Source organism: Halichoerus grypus, chromosome 10, assembly GCF_964656455.1.
Source record: "Halichoerus grypus chromosome 10, mHalGry1.hap1.1, whole genome shotgun sequence".
Lineage (NCBI taxonomy): Eukaryota > Metazoa > Chordata > Mammalia > Carnivora > Phocidae > Halichoerus > Halichoerus grypus.
In genome coordinates this window covers 72,814,411-72,830,400 of record NC_135721.1, presented here as the reverse complement: position 1 = coordinate 72,830,400, position 15,990 = coordinate 72,814,411, and the positions used below count along the sequence as shown (strand labels likewise).

General features: G+C 36.5%; 1 protein-coding gene across 2 annotated transcripts in view; it reads right to left on the bottom strand.

The window, feature by feature from the left end:
• Positions 1-15,990, bottom strand: part of SRBD1 (S1 RNA binding domain 1) — a 207,856-nt gene that overhangs the window by 23,364 nt on the left and 168,502 nt on the right. The window contains exons 17-19 of one of the 2 annotated variants that reach the window (XM_078056613.1): positions 6,335-6,441; positions 4,960-5,136; positions 1,472-1,654 (exon numbers count right to left, since the gene is read on the bottom strand). In XM_078056613.1, the coding sequence (XP_077912739.1) occupies positions 1,472-1,654; positions 4,960-5,136; positions 6,335-6,441 (467 nt within the window). The remainder of the gene's footprint in view (positions 1-1,471; positions 1,655-4,959; positions 5,137-6,334; positions 6,442-15,990) is intronic. The other variant, XM_078056614.1, reaches the window with a different exon arrangement.

Genomic DNA, 15,990 nt, shown 5'->3' with positions numbered 1-15,990 from the left:
TGCAATTTTCTTTGAAATGCATAAAATAAGATGGACTGATGAACAAACAGATGGATAGACAAGTAGAAAACAGGCATAGTAAAATGTTAATATTAAAATCTAGGTGTGGGTACATAGGAATTCATTGTAAACTTTTTTCTTCTATTTTTCTATATGTTTAAATTTTTCTATGACAAAATTCTAGGGGAAAAACAGGTACCACTGTTTTGATGTTGACAGAGTATTATTTTTTACTTCTTTTTTTTCTATTTCCCAAATTCTCTATGATGTGCTATAGTCTATAATTTTAAACACTTTTAAAAGAAAGGAGGGGTGCTTGGGTGGCTCAGTCGTTAAGCGTCTGCCTTCGGCCCAGGTCTTGTTCCCACAGTCCTGGGATGGAGCCCCGCATCGGGCTCCCTGCTCCGCGGGAAGCCTGCTTCTCCCTCTCCCACTCCCCCTGCTTGTGTTCCTTCTCTCTCTGTGTCTCTCTCTGTCAAATAAATAAAATCTTTTAAAAATAAATAAATAAATAAATAAAAATAAAAGAAAGGAAAGGAAACAAGGCATGCCTGGGTGGCTCAGTCAGTTAAGCTTCTGATTCTTGGTTTTGGCTCAGGTCAAGATTTCAGGGTCGTGAAATCGAGTCCCACATCAGGCTCCGCGCCGGGTGTGGAACCTGCTTAAGATTCTCTCTCTCCCTTTCCCCCTGCCCTTACCACCCCCCCACCTCCCGTACTCTCTCTCTCAAATAAATAAATAAATGAAAGGAAACAAATTACATTTATTAAAATAATCAAATAGAAACTTTTTCAAAACAAGCTAAAAATCTCTAGATTCAGTGAAAGTTAAAATATTCACTATTTTTAAACCCACTGTCATTTAACTCACTAAAAGTCTTAAAATATTTAGTGATGTAGCAAGACACTGTTTTTTAACTAACTAAAAATTTTTAACTAATTAAATGTGGTATTAAAATTATTTTTCTTTTAATGCCTTACATTACACTTTTCCTTGTACTCAAAAAACCTCCCCCATTTCATTCTGTGTAATGTATGCTCATTAAAAGTACATCATTTCTTAGACACTAATAACTTAGCAGGGCAATATTTCTTAAGAAATCTGAGAGTTGGCTGTTTACTCTCAAAAGGGCTTTATCTTTAGATAAGCACAAGCTTTAGGCCAGGTGCTAGTCATTTGTGTCTCGTTAATTTCCAAAACAAACAGAGGAGAGTGCCATGCAATTTCCATTACACACTTCACCATTAGTACCAGGGTTTATTAGCTTGACACTGCTCCAGGAATAATGGTTTCATTCCTCACTGAAATAAAATGATGTGCCACATAACTCAGCAATGCGGAACTTCTGAAAAATGTTGTCATGTTAAACATGGTCATATTTTTTAAGTCTCCATTGTGCCAAAACAAAGGCCATTTGCTGTAGGGAACTCACTCTGGTCACGGAGCATTCTCACGTGGGCCTCAGACTTACCTCATTGCTGTGTCATACGATTCCGGGTGAATACAAGTTTGGTCCAAAGGATTTGGCTTCAGCACAACATTCACTGCAGTTTTGCTCTTCTTCTTGCCCTGCTTCTCATTTGTGACCTCAACACCTGCTGAAGATGTCACAGCAACTCCCTGAACTTGACCAGCAGATTCAGTTTGCTGACTACTGTAACCATTTAAAAAGGCAAGGAGTGGGAGGGGAGGGAAGGTTGGGAAGAAAAGAAGTCTTTAAAATGTGTTTATTTCTCTGCCATGCAAATACACACAAACAGCACCCACATTCTGACCATTCGCCTCATAGAAATTATCACGTATTTATTTAAACACTATTAATAGAGTTTCCTGTTACTTAAAGCCAAAAACAATCTTAACTGATTCAGCCTGTATAATTGGCATTTTACAAGAGAAGACAGAAAAACGAGGGTAAGTAAATTAAATAAAAAGGAGAAGGAGAAAGAGAAGACGAATTCCCAGAACTGAAGAGAATTACAGGTTCTTAAATTAAAAGAACCTACTGAGTACAAAATAGGATGAATGGAAAAAGACTCAGGTTTGACATATTATAGGGCAACTTTAGAATATGATTTAAGAATCAAGAGAGAAATATAAAACAGATTACCTCAGAAGGAACTAGAATCAGACTGGCATCAGATTTCTCATTGATAAACATCAGATGCCAGAACACAGTGAACCATTATCTTAAAAGTTCTGAGAGAAAATGATTTTGAACCTAGAATCATATATCTCACCAAACTAGCATTCAAATAGGAGGGCAAATTAAAATCATTTTCAGACATGTCAGGACTAAAGTATAACCCATATAATATACCCTCTATGAAAAGAATTTCTTAAGGATATACTCCTGGCAAAAACAACAAGTTCAAGAAAAGTGATAATGGGGGCTACAAGAAACAGTGATGAGCACAGAGACTATAAAAACTTATTAACTGCTCATGAATTACGGGAATATATATAAAGGGAAATCTGAAACTAAAATTAAAATCCCAGGTCATCTCCTCATGGGACATACAGTTGAAGAGAAGAAGGCTGGGTAAAGTCCTAAGGTGCTAGTCTTCTCCAGGAGGAGGACAGAGACACCTATTAACTGCAGAAGCCAGTCCAAATGACACTTAAGGATAATCACCAGAAAAAAAGACATACAAGTTGAAATCACTAAGGGGAGATAAAAATGAGGTGGGAAAACTTGTTAGCTGAGAAATGTAACGAACAGCATGAAAGGAAATCAGAAAGCATGATGATGAGAAAATTTGTAATAGATATAAGATTAAGTCCAAACATATCAATAAATCTAATAAATGTGAAGGTATGAATATAAAATTGAACAAAACCATGAAATCTACTGGTCTCTAAGAGTCGTATCAAAAACTAAATGTCATAGAAAGTTTGAAAATAAGAAAAATACCAAGCATACTGAAAAGGCAAATGTAGCAACACTGCTAACAAATAAAATAGAATTCAAAGCAAAAAACACTCAATGAGATAGCAGTAGTCCATTCTGAATAAAGGTATGATCTATCAAGATGTAACAGTCATGAATTTTCAAGCACTTCATTATCAGCTGAAAAAACATACGGCTTTAAAAACAACCCAAATGTTCATCAATACGGCACTGATTACATTAGGTTATGGTCCACCCATAAATTAAATATTATGCAGACATTATATATAATGACATACATCTATATGTAATATGTGGAAAGAAGTCCAAGATATATTACTGAAACAAATAAAGCAAGTTTCAAATAGTTGGACAGCACAATCCCTTCTATCTGCATTTTTAAATAATATACAAGTTGATCTAAGTATAAATTTACTTTCAGAAAGCAATATGTAAGAAACTATTTTGAAGTGAGAGGTTGAGGTGCCCTTTATTTTTCATTGTATTCTTTTTTATACCGTGTGAATTTTCTAACCAAGTGTTCCAAAAACATGTAAACTAAGAAACATGGGATTATTTTATCCTCAATTGTTTTTTATTTCCAGCTTCTAGGTTTTGTTGTCTACTTAGAAAAGGCCTTCTACTGCTCTGATGTTCTGCAAAACCTACCCATGTTTTCTTCTGGTACTTTTACAGTTTCACTTCTATTTAAGTCTATGATCCATCTGGGTCGTATTTGGGTATAAGATATAAGGTGGAACTAGAGCTTCCCCTATGCATATCAAATTCCTGCCAGTTGTCGCAAGACTGCTTCTTGGACAGTTAATCAATTTTCCCCACTGTTTGAAACTTCTCCTTTATCATAAACTAAATTCTGCCTATGTTTTGGTGAATTTCAGACTCTATTCTCTTCCATTTCTACATTAAAACTAAATGGTTATGTAACTATAATTTTATATTATTATTATTATTATCCAGCAGGGCTGGTTTTCCCTTATTAGTCTTTTACAGAATAAAGATTATTTTTCCATATTACCTCTATGATAATTTTGTCAAAAGAAAAAAATAATATGAATGAAACAGGTAGTCCCAAAGTAGCAAATACATAAAAACTATTCTTTCGGGATGCCTGGGTGGCTCAGGTTAAGCAGCCAGCTCCTGAATTTGGCTCAGGTCATGATCTTGGGGTCCTGGGATTGAGCTCCACATCAGGCTCTGCACTCAGAGGGGTGTATGCTTGAGATTCTCTCTCTCCCCCTCTCCCTCTGCCCTTCCCCCCACTCACACTCTCTCTCTCTAAAATAAGTAAATAAATCTTAAAAAAAAAAAAAAACCACTATTCCTTCATGATGTTAAATGCTATAAATGCTAGGAAGTTTACCCAATTTCTTTGCTTTTGTGCTACCAGGATTAGCAATTAAGGGCAAGAATTTAGTTCTTAATCTACACAACTGATAATTATTCTTTGGTCAGTTTTCAGGGAGGAGGGAATGGGGAGGCCCAACTACACTTAGGGAAACAGCTGTTAATATAAAGTGGTCATTGTAAAGTCCTCTGTGTCACCTTATCTTGTATAAATCCTTCCCACTTGGGATGCTACAATCACACTGGCCTTAGTTTCATTTCCTGAATACACCGCATTTGGTCATGCTTGGGACCCCGCACATGTACTATATGCTCTGCCTAGAATGCTTTCCTTCTAATCCCTGTGTGCCTAGCTCCTTCATTTCATTCAAAATTAGGCTCAAATAACTTTTCAGTGAATAACTCATATAAAGCGTAATAAACTCATACTGTTCCCCAAGACAGTGTCACATCTCTGTTTTAATTTGTGTAATTTACACATCTGAAACTATTTATTTTACTAGTTAAAATTTAACTTCATGAGAGCAGGGAATTTGTTGATTTGTTCACTGCTGGATTCCCAGTGCCTAGCAAAGATTAGGGAGTCAACACATGTTGAAGGAAGGAATGAACATATGGACACCTAGGATTGGGGCCAGTGAGCAGGAGGGGCAATAGTAAAAGAGGAGAGTGATAACAGAACCCTGAGCAGATACTTTACTAATCACCTGCAAAATGTTCGGATATAATCCTGGTTGATCCTGATGAAGCCAGCACACTGTTGGAAAGATTTTGGACCCAGACCTTTCACTTTCTTTAGCTGCTCTCGATTGACGAAGGGCCCATTTTTCTCTCGCCACTCAATAATACTTTTGGCTCGGTTGGCATTGAGTCCTGCAATATGCCTAGAAAAAATAAACAAAACAAGTAATGTGGCAGACACAAGAGTTCTAATAGTATTCCAAAAGGGAGTTAAATAAAAGAGACAAAGGGGGATGGAGTTGTCCAAGAGGAGACAAGGACAAGAGAATGCAGAATAATGATAAAACCAGTAGCTGTCATAAAGATGCTGGTAAACTGCTTCACACTGGTACAAGAAAAAGAACTGCTCCCCACAGTTCTATACTATTCACATTCCTTGTATTTATGAAGCAAGTAATAATTCTGCCTATTCCTGTTTAGTTTACAAAGTGAGTTAGCAGCAAAAGTTACAACAGCTACAGTTGCATTGTACTAACCTATTTTTTTTAATCAGCCTGTTCTCATTAACGTAAAGACTTGAACTACAGAATGTACTTATTCATGAATGTCATGGTTAGTATAAAAATATAAAAACTGTAATACTAGGTAGTTTGCTTGGTGTTAATTAAAAAATTACAATTTAAGAGATTTTTAATTCTATTATTGAATTCCATACATGAAATTATGGAATGTTTGTAGCTGTGGTAGAAAAGCAACACCTTAACACGTAAGGGATATTTTCTGCTATACTAATCTCAAAGCAAAAGAGTCCAGATCTTTTACAGAGGTCCAGAATTTCATGCTGCATCAGCAGATTTGTGTAATAAGTGCAAAACTGTGAATGAAAAAAGCAGCTCTTCTATAACCACAGTAAAACAGGGCAGAGTATATAAGATGTGATTATAGTATGATAAGGATTTTGATATGTGACTTGCAGAATCAAGGTAAAAATATGGTAACCATACCTTGAACCCTCAGAATTTATCTTTCGGTTACTGCCACCTTTGACAGATGTATGCACAAGACTGAACTGGTGAAAAATACCTACTCTCATGTGGTGGGAAACAGCTCTTTTCCACGTTAACCTTATTTAAATTCTATTAGCAACACTAATGCACTCAATGGTTACCATATGTTCTTCACTTTAGATTTGCAGTATTAAAAATGATAATGTGAATTGTTACAATTCTTTTCTTAAATGATGTCTTCCCCTCAAACTGATTAGCTCAAGCAATGTATGAACTCATAGATTTTCTATACTTGACAACTTTACACATGTCTCCTTATTTTAGCTAAATTTGAACTGAATAGTCAGTTAAACTTAAGATTCTGTGATCTTCAGCCACAGACCTCTTGTCTCACCTTAACAAAACTTCTGAACAGATGTTAATATCCACTCCCACAAAGCTGACACATTCTTCTACAACACTGTCCAGTGTTGCCTTGAGTAAAGTCTGAGATACATCGTGCTAAAAAGACAAAGATCAAATGTCAACCCAAAGTGAAGGACATGCATTTGGGACTATTTCATTACATACCTATATTACTGGTAGCTGGCTGAGACACAGCATAGTAAATTTTTTCATTTTTCTTAAACATATGGTTAGTATGTAATTGAGCTGAACTTAAGGAATCTGTTTTCTTACTCTCTAAATCACTCATACACCTAACTTCAATATAACAGCACCAGTAATTTTTGCTTTCCCAGAATTCTACCAGAGCAGTGGTTCTCAAACCTTAGTTTGCCCTCAAAATCACCTGAACAGCTTGTTAAAACACAGGATGCCAGGCCCCCTATCCAGAGTTTCTGACTCAGTAGGTTTAGGTGGGGGGCCTGAGAATTTGCATTCTAAGAAGCTCTCGGGTGATGCTGTTGCTGCTGGTCCCAGGAGCACACTTTGAGACATATTAGTCTCCATCATTCACACAGTACCTGGCAGTGTTATCTTCACTTACATGTGTATATTATCCCTTAGTTCTTCTTAAGAGAAGAGAGAGTAAATTATAGTAGGATAGTGTATACACTAATATACAATAAGTCTGACAGCAAATCAAAGTCTCATGTTTCATCACATTAAAGATACTATTGCTTATAAGATGCACTGTTATTTTATTTACCACTAAGAAAGAAAATACACTGCCTATTAAATCATGACACAATGCTTTATTACTTGAAATTTTTATTTTTTGAATTGAAAGAATTCTTTTAGACTTATTTAGAAAGTTCTTAAATCCTCTATCATGCATAGATAAAAAGGAAAATATAAGCAATCTAAACTGGTTAAGGTATTCCTAAAATTTCTTCACATTCAGCATTCAAATCTTCTGGTCTAAGTTTTTTATTCAGAGTCTTAGAGGTCCAAGTTTTTCCATTCAGTATTGTCTTTTACTCTCTTAAGATCCTAGGTAATGTAGCATTTCCTGAAAGAGTAATATTCTCTAGTCTCTGAGATTTTCTTTAAAGCTTCCGATGCTCATTCTGTAAGCTTTGATAGTGGTTCTATCTTAATCTTAATGGAAAGTATCAACAAAAGAGACAACAACAAAACTATTCTTTCCTTAAAGGTCCTTACATGTTTTACTGTTCAACAGTTTGCTGACTGAAATAGTGAAGGGTTTGCTGTTCAGTCATAACTCCAAGATTAACAATCGAGGACACACAGAAACTACACCATGATTTGCCATGAGGCCAACAGCAACTGTAAGACACGATTAATTGTTCAGAAGCATCCTGATTTCAGAAATGTTAAAATGTAAGAAAATGTGCAGCTTAGAATTTATAAAAGACAGTATTTGAAAGTAAATATTTGTTGGCTAACTGATCAGTACCTCATAATATACTTGATGTTATTCTTAATTCTAAAATTAAAGATCCTCTAGTTGTTCCCACATGTGAAACTGTGGGTCAGCATCCTTCTCCATGTGTTTCAAGAAAACAAGGTTAATTTTGATAACCTTAAACTCCCAGGAAGACCATACAGTAAATAGAGTCCCTAGGTATTGTGACTATGTTATTATCTTTTAATAAGAGTAGAAGTTTTGTTCTGAAAGACTGAAGGGTGCAGGAGTACTTTTGTATTTCAGAGATAACCTCTTTGGTTATCTAGGCCACAGCTAAAAACCACAGACATAATTTTAAAAATCCCAATAAGCAAACATAATCATGAAAAGGATCATAAAGAAAAACCTAAAACCTTGCTGAGAACCTGATTACTTTTTCTTAAAAAGATTTTATTATTGCGGGGCGGGGACAGAAACCCAAGCAGACTCCACACTGAGCATGGAGCCTGACATGGGGTCCGATCTCACAACCCTGAGATGAGACCTGATCCAAAACCAAGAGTCGGTCGCTCAACCAACTGTGCCACCCAGGTGCCCCGAGAGCCTGATTTCTTTTGAGCCACAACATTTAGGAAGCTGGATAGTCTTTTCTTGGTCTAAGTAGATGAGAAGCAGCAAAATGAAAAGGGGGCTTTTAAAAATGAGAGGGTAGGAGATGATGGACAACATAGTGGCAAGCACAATGATATCAACAAGAAAAATATCTGAGAAAGAGACAAAACTATGAACAAATAGAAAAAACTAAAAGTAATAGTTGGGAGCCATTAGAATAAAGGCAAACAACTCCACATATGTCAAATCACACCAGACGCTTGGGATAGCTAAGTAAGTAGTAAGCAGTCCCTGTAGCTGGACAGTCTTGGTTGCCTATCCTACCTCTAACCTCCAACCCTCTTTTCCTCCTTCCAAACAGAAGCCCGGCTGTGTTTCATGCATCTACTCTACCTCTAGAAGGCCATATGATTTGGAGAGGCTGGCCCCACTCCAGCAGATGATAACAGTAAAATCAGTGGTTTTCAAACTGAGGGTTCTGACCAATTAGAGGGTCATAAAGTTAATTTGGTGGCTTGCCACCAGCATAAAAAAGTCAAGAAAGAAAAAGACCATATCAAGTGTGTTGCACATTTTCTCAACATGGAATGAACAGTGCAATAAATAATGCAGCCAATTGAGAATATCATGTGAGAGGAATACATAAATTGGCCAGGAACATGTGTTTTGTTCATGGAAATCTCATTGGATCTTCTGATAAATGATGGTCATGATTGATGGAGAGGTTAAAGAGTAACTACAGATTTATGAAGCAAAGTATCAAAAAAAGCATGAGAAGTTTATCATCGATGGCAAAGCTCTGATTCTTACAACCAAGTTTAGTTACAAACTTTCAGTGTCTTTTTCAGAAAGGATGTTACTGATTATAACACTTTTCAAATTATGAGCAGTTGTAATATTTTAACTGAGTTAGCACAAGTTGACCTTAAGAATCATTATAAACTTCAGGGCGCCTGGGTGGTTCAGTCGGTTGAGTGTCTGACTCTTGATTTTGACTCAGGTCATGATCTCAGGATCAAGAGATCAAGCCCCACATGGGGCTCCGTGCTTAGCGAGGAGTCTGCTTTAGATTCTCTCTCTCCCTTTGTCCCTCCCACCCTGCACTCTCTCTCTCTCTCTCTCTAATAAATAAATAAATAAATCTTTTTAAAAAAAGAATCATTGTAAACTTCAAAGAAAAAGAAAGAATAATGAAGCAAGCTCATTACCAGATTTGGAAGTGTTAACAGTGACAAAAAGGACAGAAAGTACTAACTCTATTCAATCTGACTTGAGGCACATTTTAAATAGAAAAAAATAACTGTAAGACTTTTTTTTTTTTTTTTTAAGATTTTATTTATTTATTTATTTTGAGAGAGAGAGAGAGAGAAACAGCATGAGAGGGGAGAGGGTCAGAGGGAGAAGCAGGCTCCCTGCCGAGCCAGGAGCCCGATGCGGGACTCGATCCCGGGACTCCGGGATCATGACCTGAGCCGAAGGCAGTCACTTAACCGACTGAGCCACCCAGGCGCCCCAATAACTGTAAGACTTTAAAATAAACTTAATTTAAAAACGATTTACAAATACACAATACAATAAAAATATTTGACCTCAGATATACCGCTGATAGTAATGTTCTTGTAAATGACAGTATAAAACCCGCAAAATTAAAAACCAAACAAAAACACTTGGAACATCCTCCCAAAATGGCTAAAATGCAAAAGATGGAAAATACCAAGTATTGGTAAGGATGTGCAGCAACTGGAATGCTCAAAATATCAGCGTGATAAATGTATTTTAGGTCAGATATGCAAGGAAAGGGAAGGCAGTTTTAGGACATATTTATTTTGTGTAGTTTAAATATAACATCACATAAAACTTATCATATGTATTTATACAATGTAAAAATGCATTCTTGTTCAATATAAACTGCAAAGGAGTAAAAAATGGACAAATTCCTAGAAACAGAGTAATTGCCAAAAATAGGCTCAAGAAGAAATAAAATCTGAACAGACTTACAACAAGAGATTCAATCAGTAACCAAAAATCTCCCAACAAAGAGTCTAGGACCAGAGAGCTTGATGAATTCTACCAAGCATTTAAAAAGAATTAACACTAATCCTTCTCAAACTCTTTCAGAAAATAGAAGAGAAGGGAACCCTTCCGATCTAGTTCTTTGAGGCCAACATTACCCTGAAGTAAAAGCCAAACAAAGATAACATCAGGAAAGAAAATTATAGACAAATATTCCTTGTGAAGATAGGTACGAATATCCTCAACAAAATACTAGCAAACAAAAATCCAACAGTATATTAGAAGAATATGATGCATTCAGTACATGTGAACTCAAGAACCACATACATATTTTTTTTCCAGGTGAAAAACACCTTCTTTTGGAATTTTTAAACTTAAAATTTTGAAGGAATCTCAAATTCAGAAAAAAGCTTGCAAGGAATTTTCTTAGCTTTCCTTCAAATAAATACTTCAGTGTATATTTCCAAATAACAAAGACATTGTCTTACATACCACTGTAGAATAATCAAAACTTTTGTAGAAAAGTTATCATCAATGTAATATTATCTAATGTGGAGCCCATACTCAAATTTCATCAATTGTCCCAATTCTACTTTACAGCATTTTTCCTCCCCATCCAAAATTCAACCCAGGATCACACACTACATTTAGTTGTCTTATCTTTCTATATTCTGTGCTGGCCAGCTTCCAGGATGGTTCCCAATGATCCCAACCCCTGGTATGCCGGCACTGTCTATCCCATCTCCTTGAGTATAAAATTCACTCAGGAGTCTTGTCTGTATGAATTATTACTAAGATTATTTTACCACTCACAGTGACCTATTAATGTAAAAAAGTATTTTCAATTTTGACTCAATCAGAATTTAAAAGAATTGGCTCAATAGTGTATCATATATGCTCATAGTCTTCATGTATTCTAGACTGGAACAAATTCATGAACCTTGTAACTATACATTGAATTAAATCTAATTTTTTTTTTGTATTTGAGGGTTAAAAAACATTTAATTATAAATAAAATCATATTTAACTTTATCATGTATATGGGTATTATTTTGAGAAGCTTTTATTTTGAATTATGTTTAATTATGAAAGACATATACATATACACAAATATATGGGTGATGGGTATCTTAGTCATGGTATAAAGTGTATTTCCTACTGTGTATCATGATCAAAAAGTATGAAAAATAATGGTCTAAGCCAATCATGGTGGTCCCATTCCATTTATTCAATGATGGCAAATGAAATACGAGGATAAACCCACTAGGGGCTTTTGAAAAAGCCTTCCTTACTGAGAGGTTAAAAGAGTAACTTAAATATAGACCCTTATGAAGAGCTGGATCTTTTCTTGTTTTCATTCAAATATGACTGCTGGAGCCAGGGTAAGCACTGTATCAGTGACTAGGCCTGGCTTGAGGACAAAGCTGACTCACTGAGGATGGCAGGTGGCACATAAGGCCACAGTTTAGTTCTTCATGATACTCTTGAGATTTTCTATTAGCCAGTGCTGAACTCACCCCTCCTCTGACCTTCCTGTCATGAAATGTCCTTATTTTTCAATAAAGAATCATACATTTACTTATTGTTCAAGCCACTTGGAGTTGGGATCTCTGATGTTTTTCTAACTGCAGCAGTTATTTTATCAAGGGACTCAAGGTCTAGTGGGAAGACTGAGATAATAAAAACAACCAATAATTGGGGCGCCTGGGTGGCTCAGTCGTTAAGCGTCTGCCTTCGGCTCGGGTCATGATCCCAGGGTCCTGGGATCGAGCCCCGCATTGGGCTCCCTGCTCGGCGGGAAGCCTGCTTCTCCCTCTCCCTCTCGCCCTGCTTGTGTTCCCTGTTCTCGCTGTGTCTCTCTGTCAAATAAATAAATAAAAAATCTTTAAAAAAAAAAAAAAAAAAAAAAAAAAAAAAAAAAACAACCAATAATAGCCTTACTACCAAAAACCCTTGAGATTGTACTGTCAGGCTTTGTTATAAGGCTTTATAATATTATTTAATTTAATCCTTACAATAATTGTACAAGATGTATATATAATACAATGTAGCGTCTTCACATGTAAGAATTTATTCTAATGGAATAGAAAGATATGTGCAAAGGTATGACAGGTGTGTGTGCCTGTGCGCAATCTAAAAATATACCCTGAGGGGACTGATACAAATAAATATGAAACTGTCACCAATGTGAACTATTATTATGAAGTCATTAAAACATATAAGTTAGAACAGCTATTTTACCAAAATGCCCTGCAAGATAAAAGGTCCCAGATAACCTATAGAGTTCAAATATTTTTTAATTCTTCTAGCAGGTAGACTTATGTAAGAAAAAATTCTTTTTTTTTTTAAGTTTTTAAGTTTTTTTTAAAGATTTTATTTATTTATTTGACAAAGAGAGAGCAAGCACAAGTAGGCAGAGCAGCAGGCTCCCCGCTGAGCAGGGAGCCCGACACGGGGTTCAATCCCAGGACCCTGGGATCGTGACCTGAGCCGAAGGCAGACACCTAACCGACTGAGCTACCCAGGTGCCCCAAATTCTTTTTTTTTTTAAGAATTTATTTATTTGAGAGAGAGAGAGAGAGCGTAAGTAGGCAGAGCAGCAGGCAGAGGGAGAGGGAGAAGCAGGCTCCCTGCTCAGCAGGGAGCCCGACACCAGGCTTATCTCTGTACCCTGTAATCATGACCTGAGCCGAAGGGAGACGCTTAACCGACTGAGCCACTCAGGCGTCCCTGTAAGAAAAATTTCTGCAAGAACTGCTGTGATCTATAATTCTGAATTTTGACTACATTCTTCCCCAATTTTTTGCTTAGGAAAGTACTAAAGGGTTAACACCATTTTCTAAAAGTACAAATCACCTATGTTTAGGGGAGGAAATAATGAACAAATCTCCATATTGTCCCCATTATAATGTCTTTGGCAATAAAGAAGACTCATTGATTTTTGTCATTTTGAAAACATTTTCTAAGCAACTATCATGTACCAGGCACTAGGCTAGCTGGGTTGGGTGTTGAGAGAACGGGAAAAAGCATATGAAGTCCATGTCTTTAAGAAGCCCAGTTTCATCTGCTGAAAGCTGAGATAACATGCACCACCTTCCTGGTAGTCATGAGTAGAAGAGGCAAGAGGACCCCAGGACTGACTGTGCTAATTGTCAAGGACTTGATGCCAGAAAAATGGATTGCTCCATTTTTTAAAAAGTTATCTAAGTCTGAATTTTTGGACAAGTTATTTGAATTATATAAACAGTCTTTTTCAAATTCAAAGAAATATTGTTTGGGCCATTACATTCTTACCTAAAATTTATGAGATTTTTAAAAAGGAATATAAGCACTCATTCATGCTAGTCAGCTTTTTTGAGGTCAGAATCCACATTTTTATTATTACTCTACCACAAACTTCTGAAGAATTGCTGATTCAAACTGCTCTCCTTTCTTTTTTTTGTCCCAAAGCACTAAAATTATCTCAACTATTTTTAAAAAGTCCTTCCAGATGAAACCTTGTCTGTGGACTAAAGCTTCCACAGCAATGAAACTGCACATTGCATATTCCATACTAAACTTTAAATTTAGTCCCAAGTGGTTTCTCCATGAAGTATTCTTGAGTATTTTCTTTAGAAATTATTATTCACTCATGGCTCTTCCTATCCTTTACTATTGTGAAAATACAAAATGCAGTTAGAAATTAAAAATGCAAAAAAGCTTTATAGAGAAAATCTAGCCAACTTCAAATAATGCAAGTTGATTTCCTTATCTTGCATCTACTTTTCTTTGACATGTGACAGTTTGTCATCTAAGGGAGTGTGTGTTAGATGACCTATGAAAGACAGAACAGATAGAAGAATGGAAACATTTCAGAAAACAGAGTATGTGCTTAAGAGTAGCTCCTCCTCTACTTCTTCAAATCCAGTATGCAATATACTCCCTTTAAAGACTAAGACAGTGTTTAGCACCATAGAAATACTGTATTCAACCTTCTAAAAACCTATGTGTTCTAGCTCTACTAGATCACAAATATTTATATGTAATGAGACAAATACTCTTGATAAAAGGCTTTAAAATATTTCTTCATAAACACATTCTTTTAAAAACAAATAGTTTTAACACTAGCAGAACATTTTTATTTTTTTAAATGAATAAATTATACAGTGAACAATTCATTGTGCTTATGGGGCTCTGGGAATTAAGATGGCAAAGGGCATTAGTCTTTCAGCACTGGAGGGATTTTTCCAGATCTGGAAACATAAAGTATGGCCAGTGGTCACAAGAGGGGGAAAAACAACACAGGAAGAGATTCTCCTTGTAAATTCTCCTCCTTTAATAAATCACATGGAAGGTATGCTGAAGACTCCTTTAGTGCTAACTCCGTATTTAGGCACCCAGTTGGCATTAACTTACACTATTTAATGTAAACCAATTTATTCAAGCCAACTTGATGGAAAGATCCCTGGAACAACGCCTGTCTTCTTTGTTCTGCACAAAACAAATGGAAACTAGTTTTTTAAAACCCAACCTTCTACCCTGACTCTGGAGCTAGAGTAGCCCCCATTCCTAAGGCATGGATCTTCTGGGGATCTCAAAAGAGTGCCTGCAGTTATTCAATGGGGTCTTCCCACTCTGGATGGCCAGAACTCCTGTTTCCAGGGCACTGTATAATCTCTGGAATCTCCATTCAGCTCACAAAGCTCCAGAAGCTTTTCTGGCCTTATGGAGTCTTTGCTTATATATGCACCTTAATATCTGGTCAAAGACATTTTGAAAAACAAACAAACAAACAAGACTTCTCCTTTTAGCTGTAATTGAGTAATTGATACCAGAATATTTTCCCCACCATAAACATCTCTAAAGCTGGGCATAATATATTTGGCAACTAATTTTAGATGGTAGACAATAGGCAGGGCAGGATTATGATTCTAGAGAGAGGGGAATTAAGTGAGATGAGTCCCACAATTGCCCACAGTCTGTCTGAAGACACTCTGTAGACTGTGGCATAGGGAGGTGGCCAGCAGAGCACATCCATCTCACTGAGCTGGGAAAGCAAAGATCAGAGTTTGGAACAGCTGAAGTAACTGGAATTTTAAGAGTGGGATACCAGAGAGAATGGAGCTTTGAAGAACAGAACTACAGAAATTTGTATGAAACTCTGAAAGTATTTATCTAAAGACTAAGCTGCATATACCCAGGGCACCAGGACAAGACTCTATAAGACCAGGCAGAAAAGAGCTGCCTGGGAGTGTGGGGGCTATACAGAGATTCCTGAAAATGTGTAGAGCTGGGAGACATAGAATGTCCCTCCCAGCCTCAGTGGGGAGACCTCACTGAATACCCACATACTCCATTGATACCCCAGAAAGGACAGGCCTTAGAAGTGGGGCTATTCTAGTCTTAGAGTAGGGGCAACTCTACACTCATTCTAACAAAGTTTATTAAATAATCCTTTTCCAGATGGGTTCACTGGTGTATTCTACCAAACATCTGAGGAAAAAATGATACCAATTCTTTACAATCTCTACCAGAAGACAGAAGTAGCTTTATTCATACAGATCTTCCTTGACTTATGAAGGGGTTACATCCCGGTAAGTCCACCAGAAGTTGAAAATATCATTGGGTCAAAA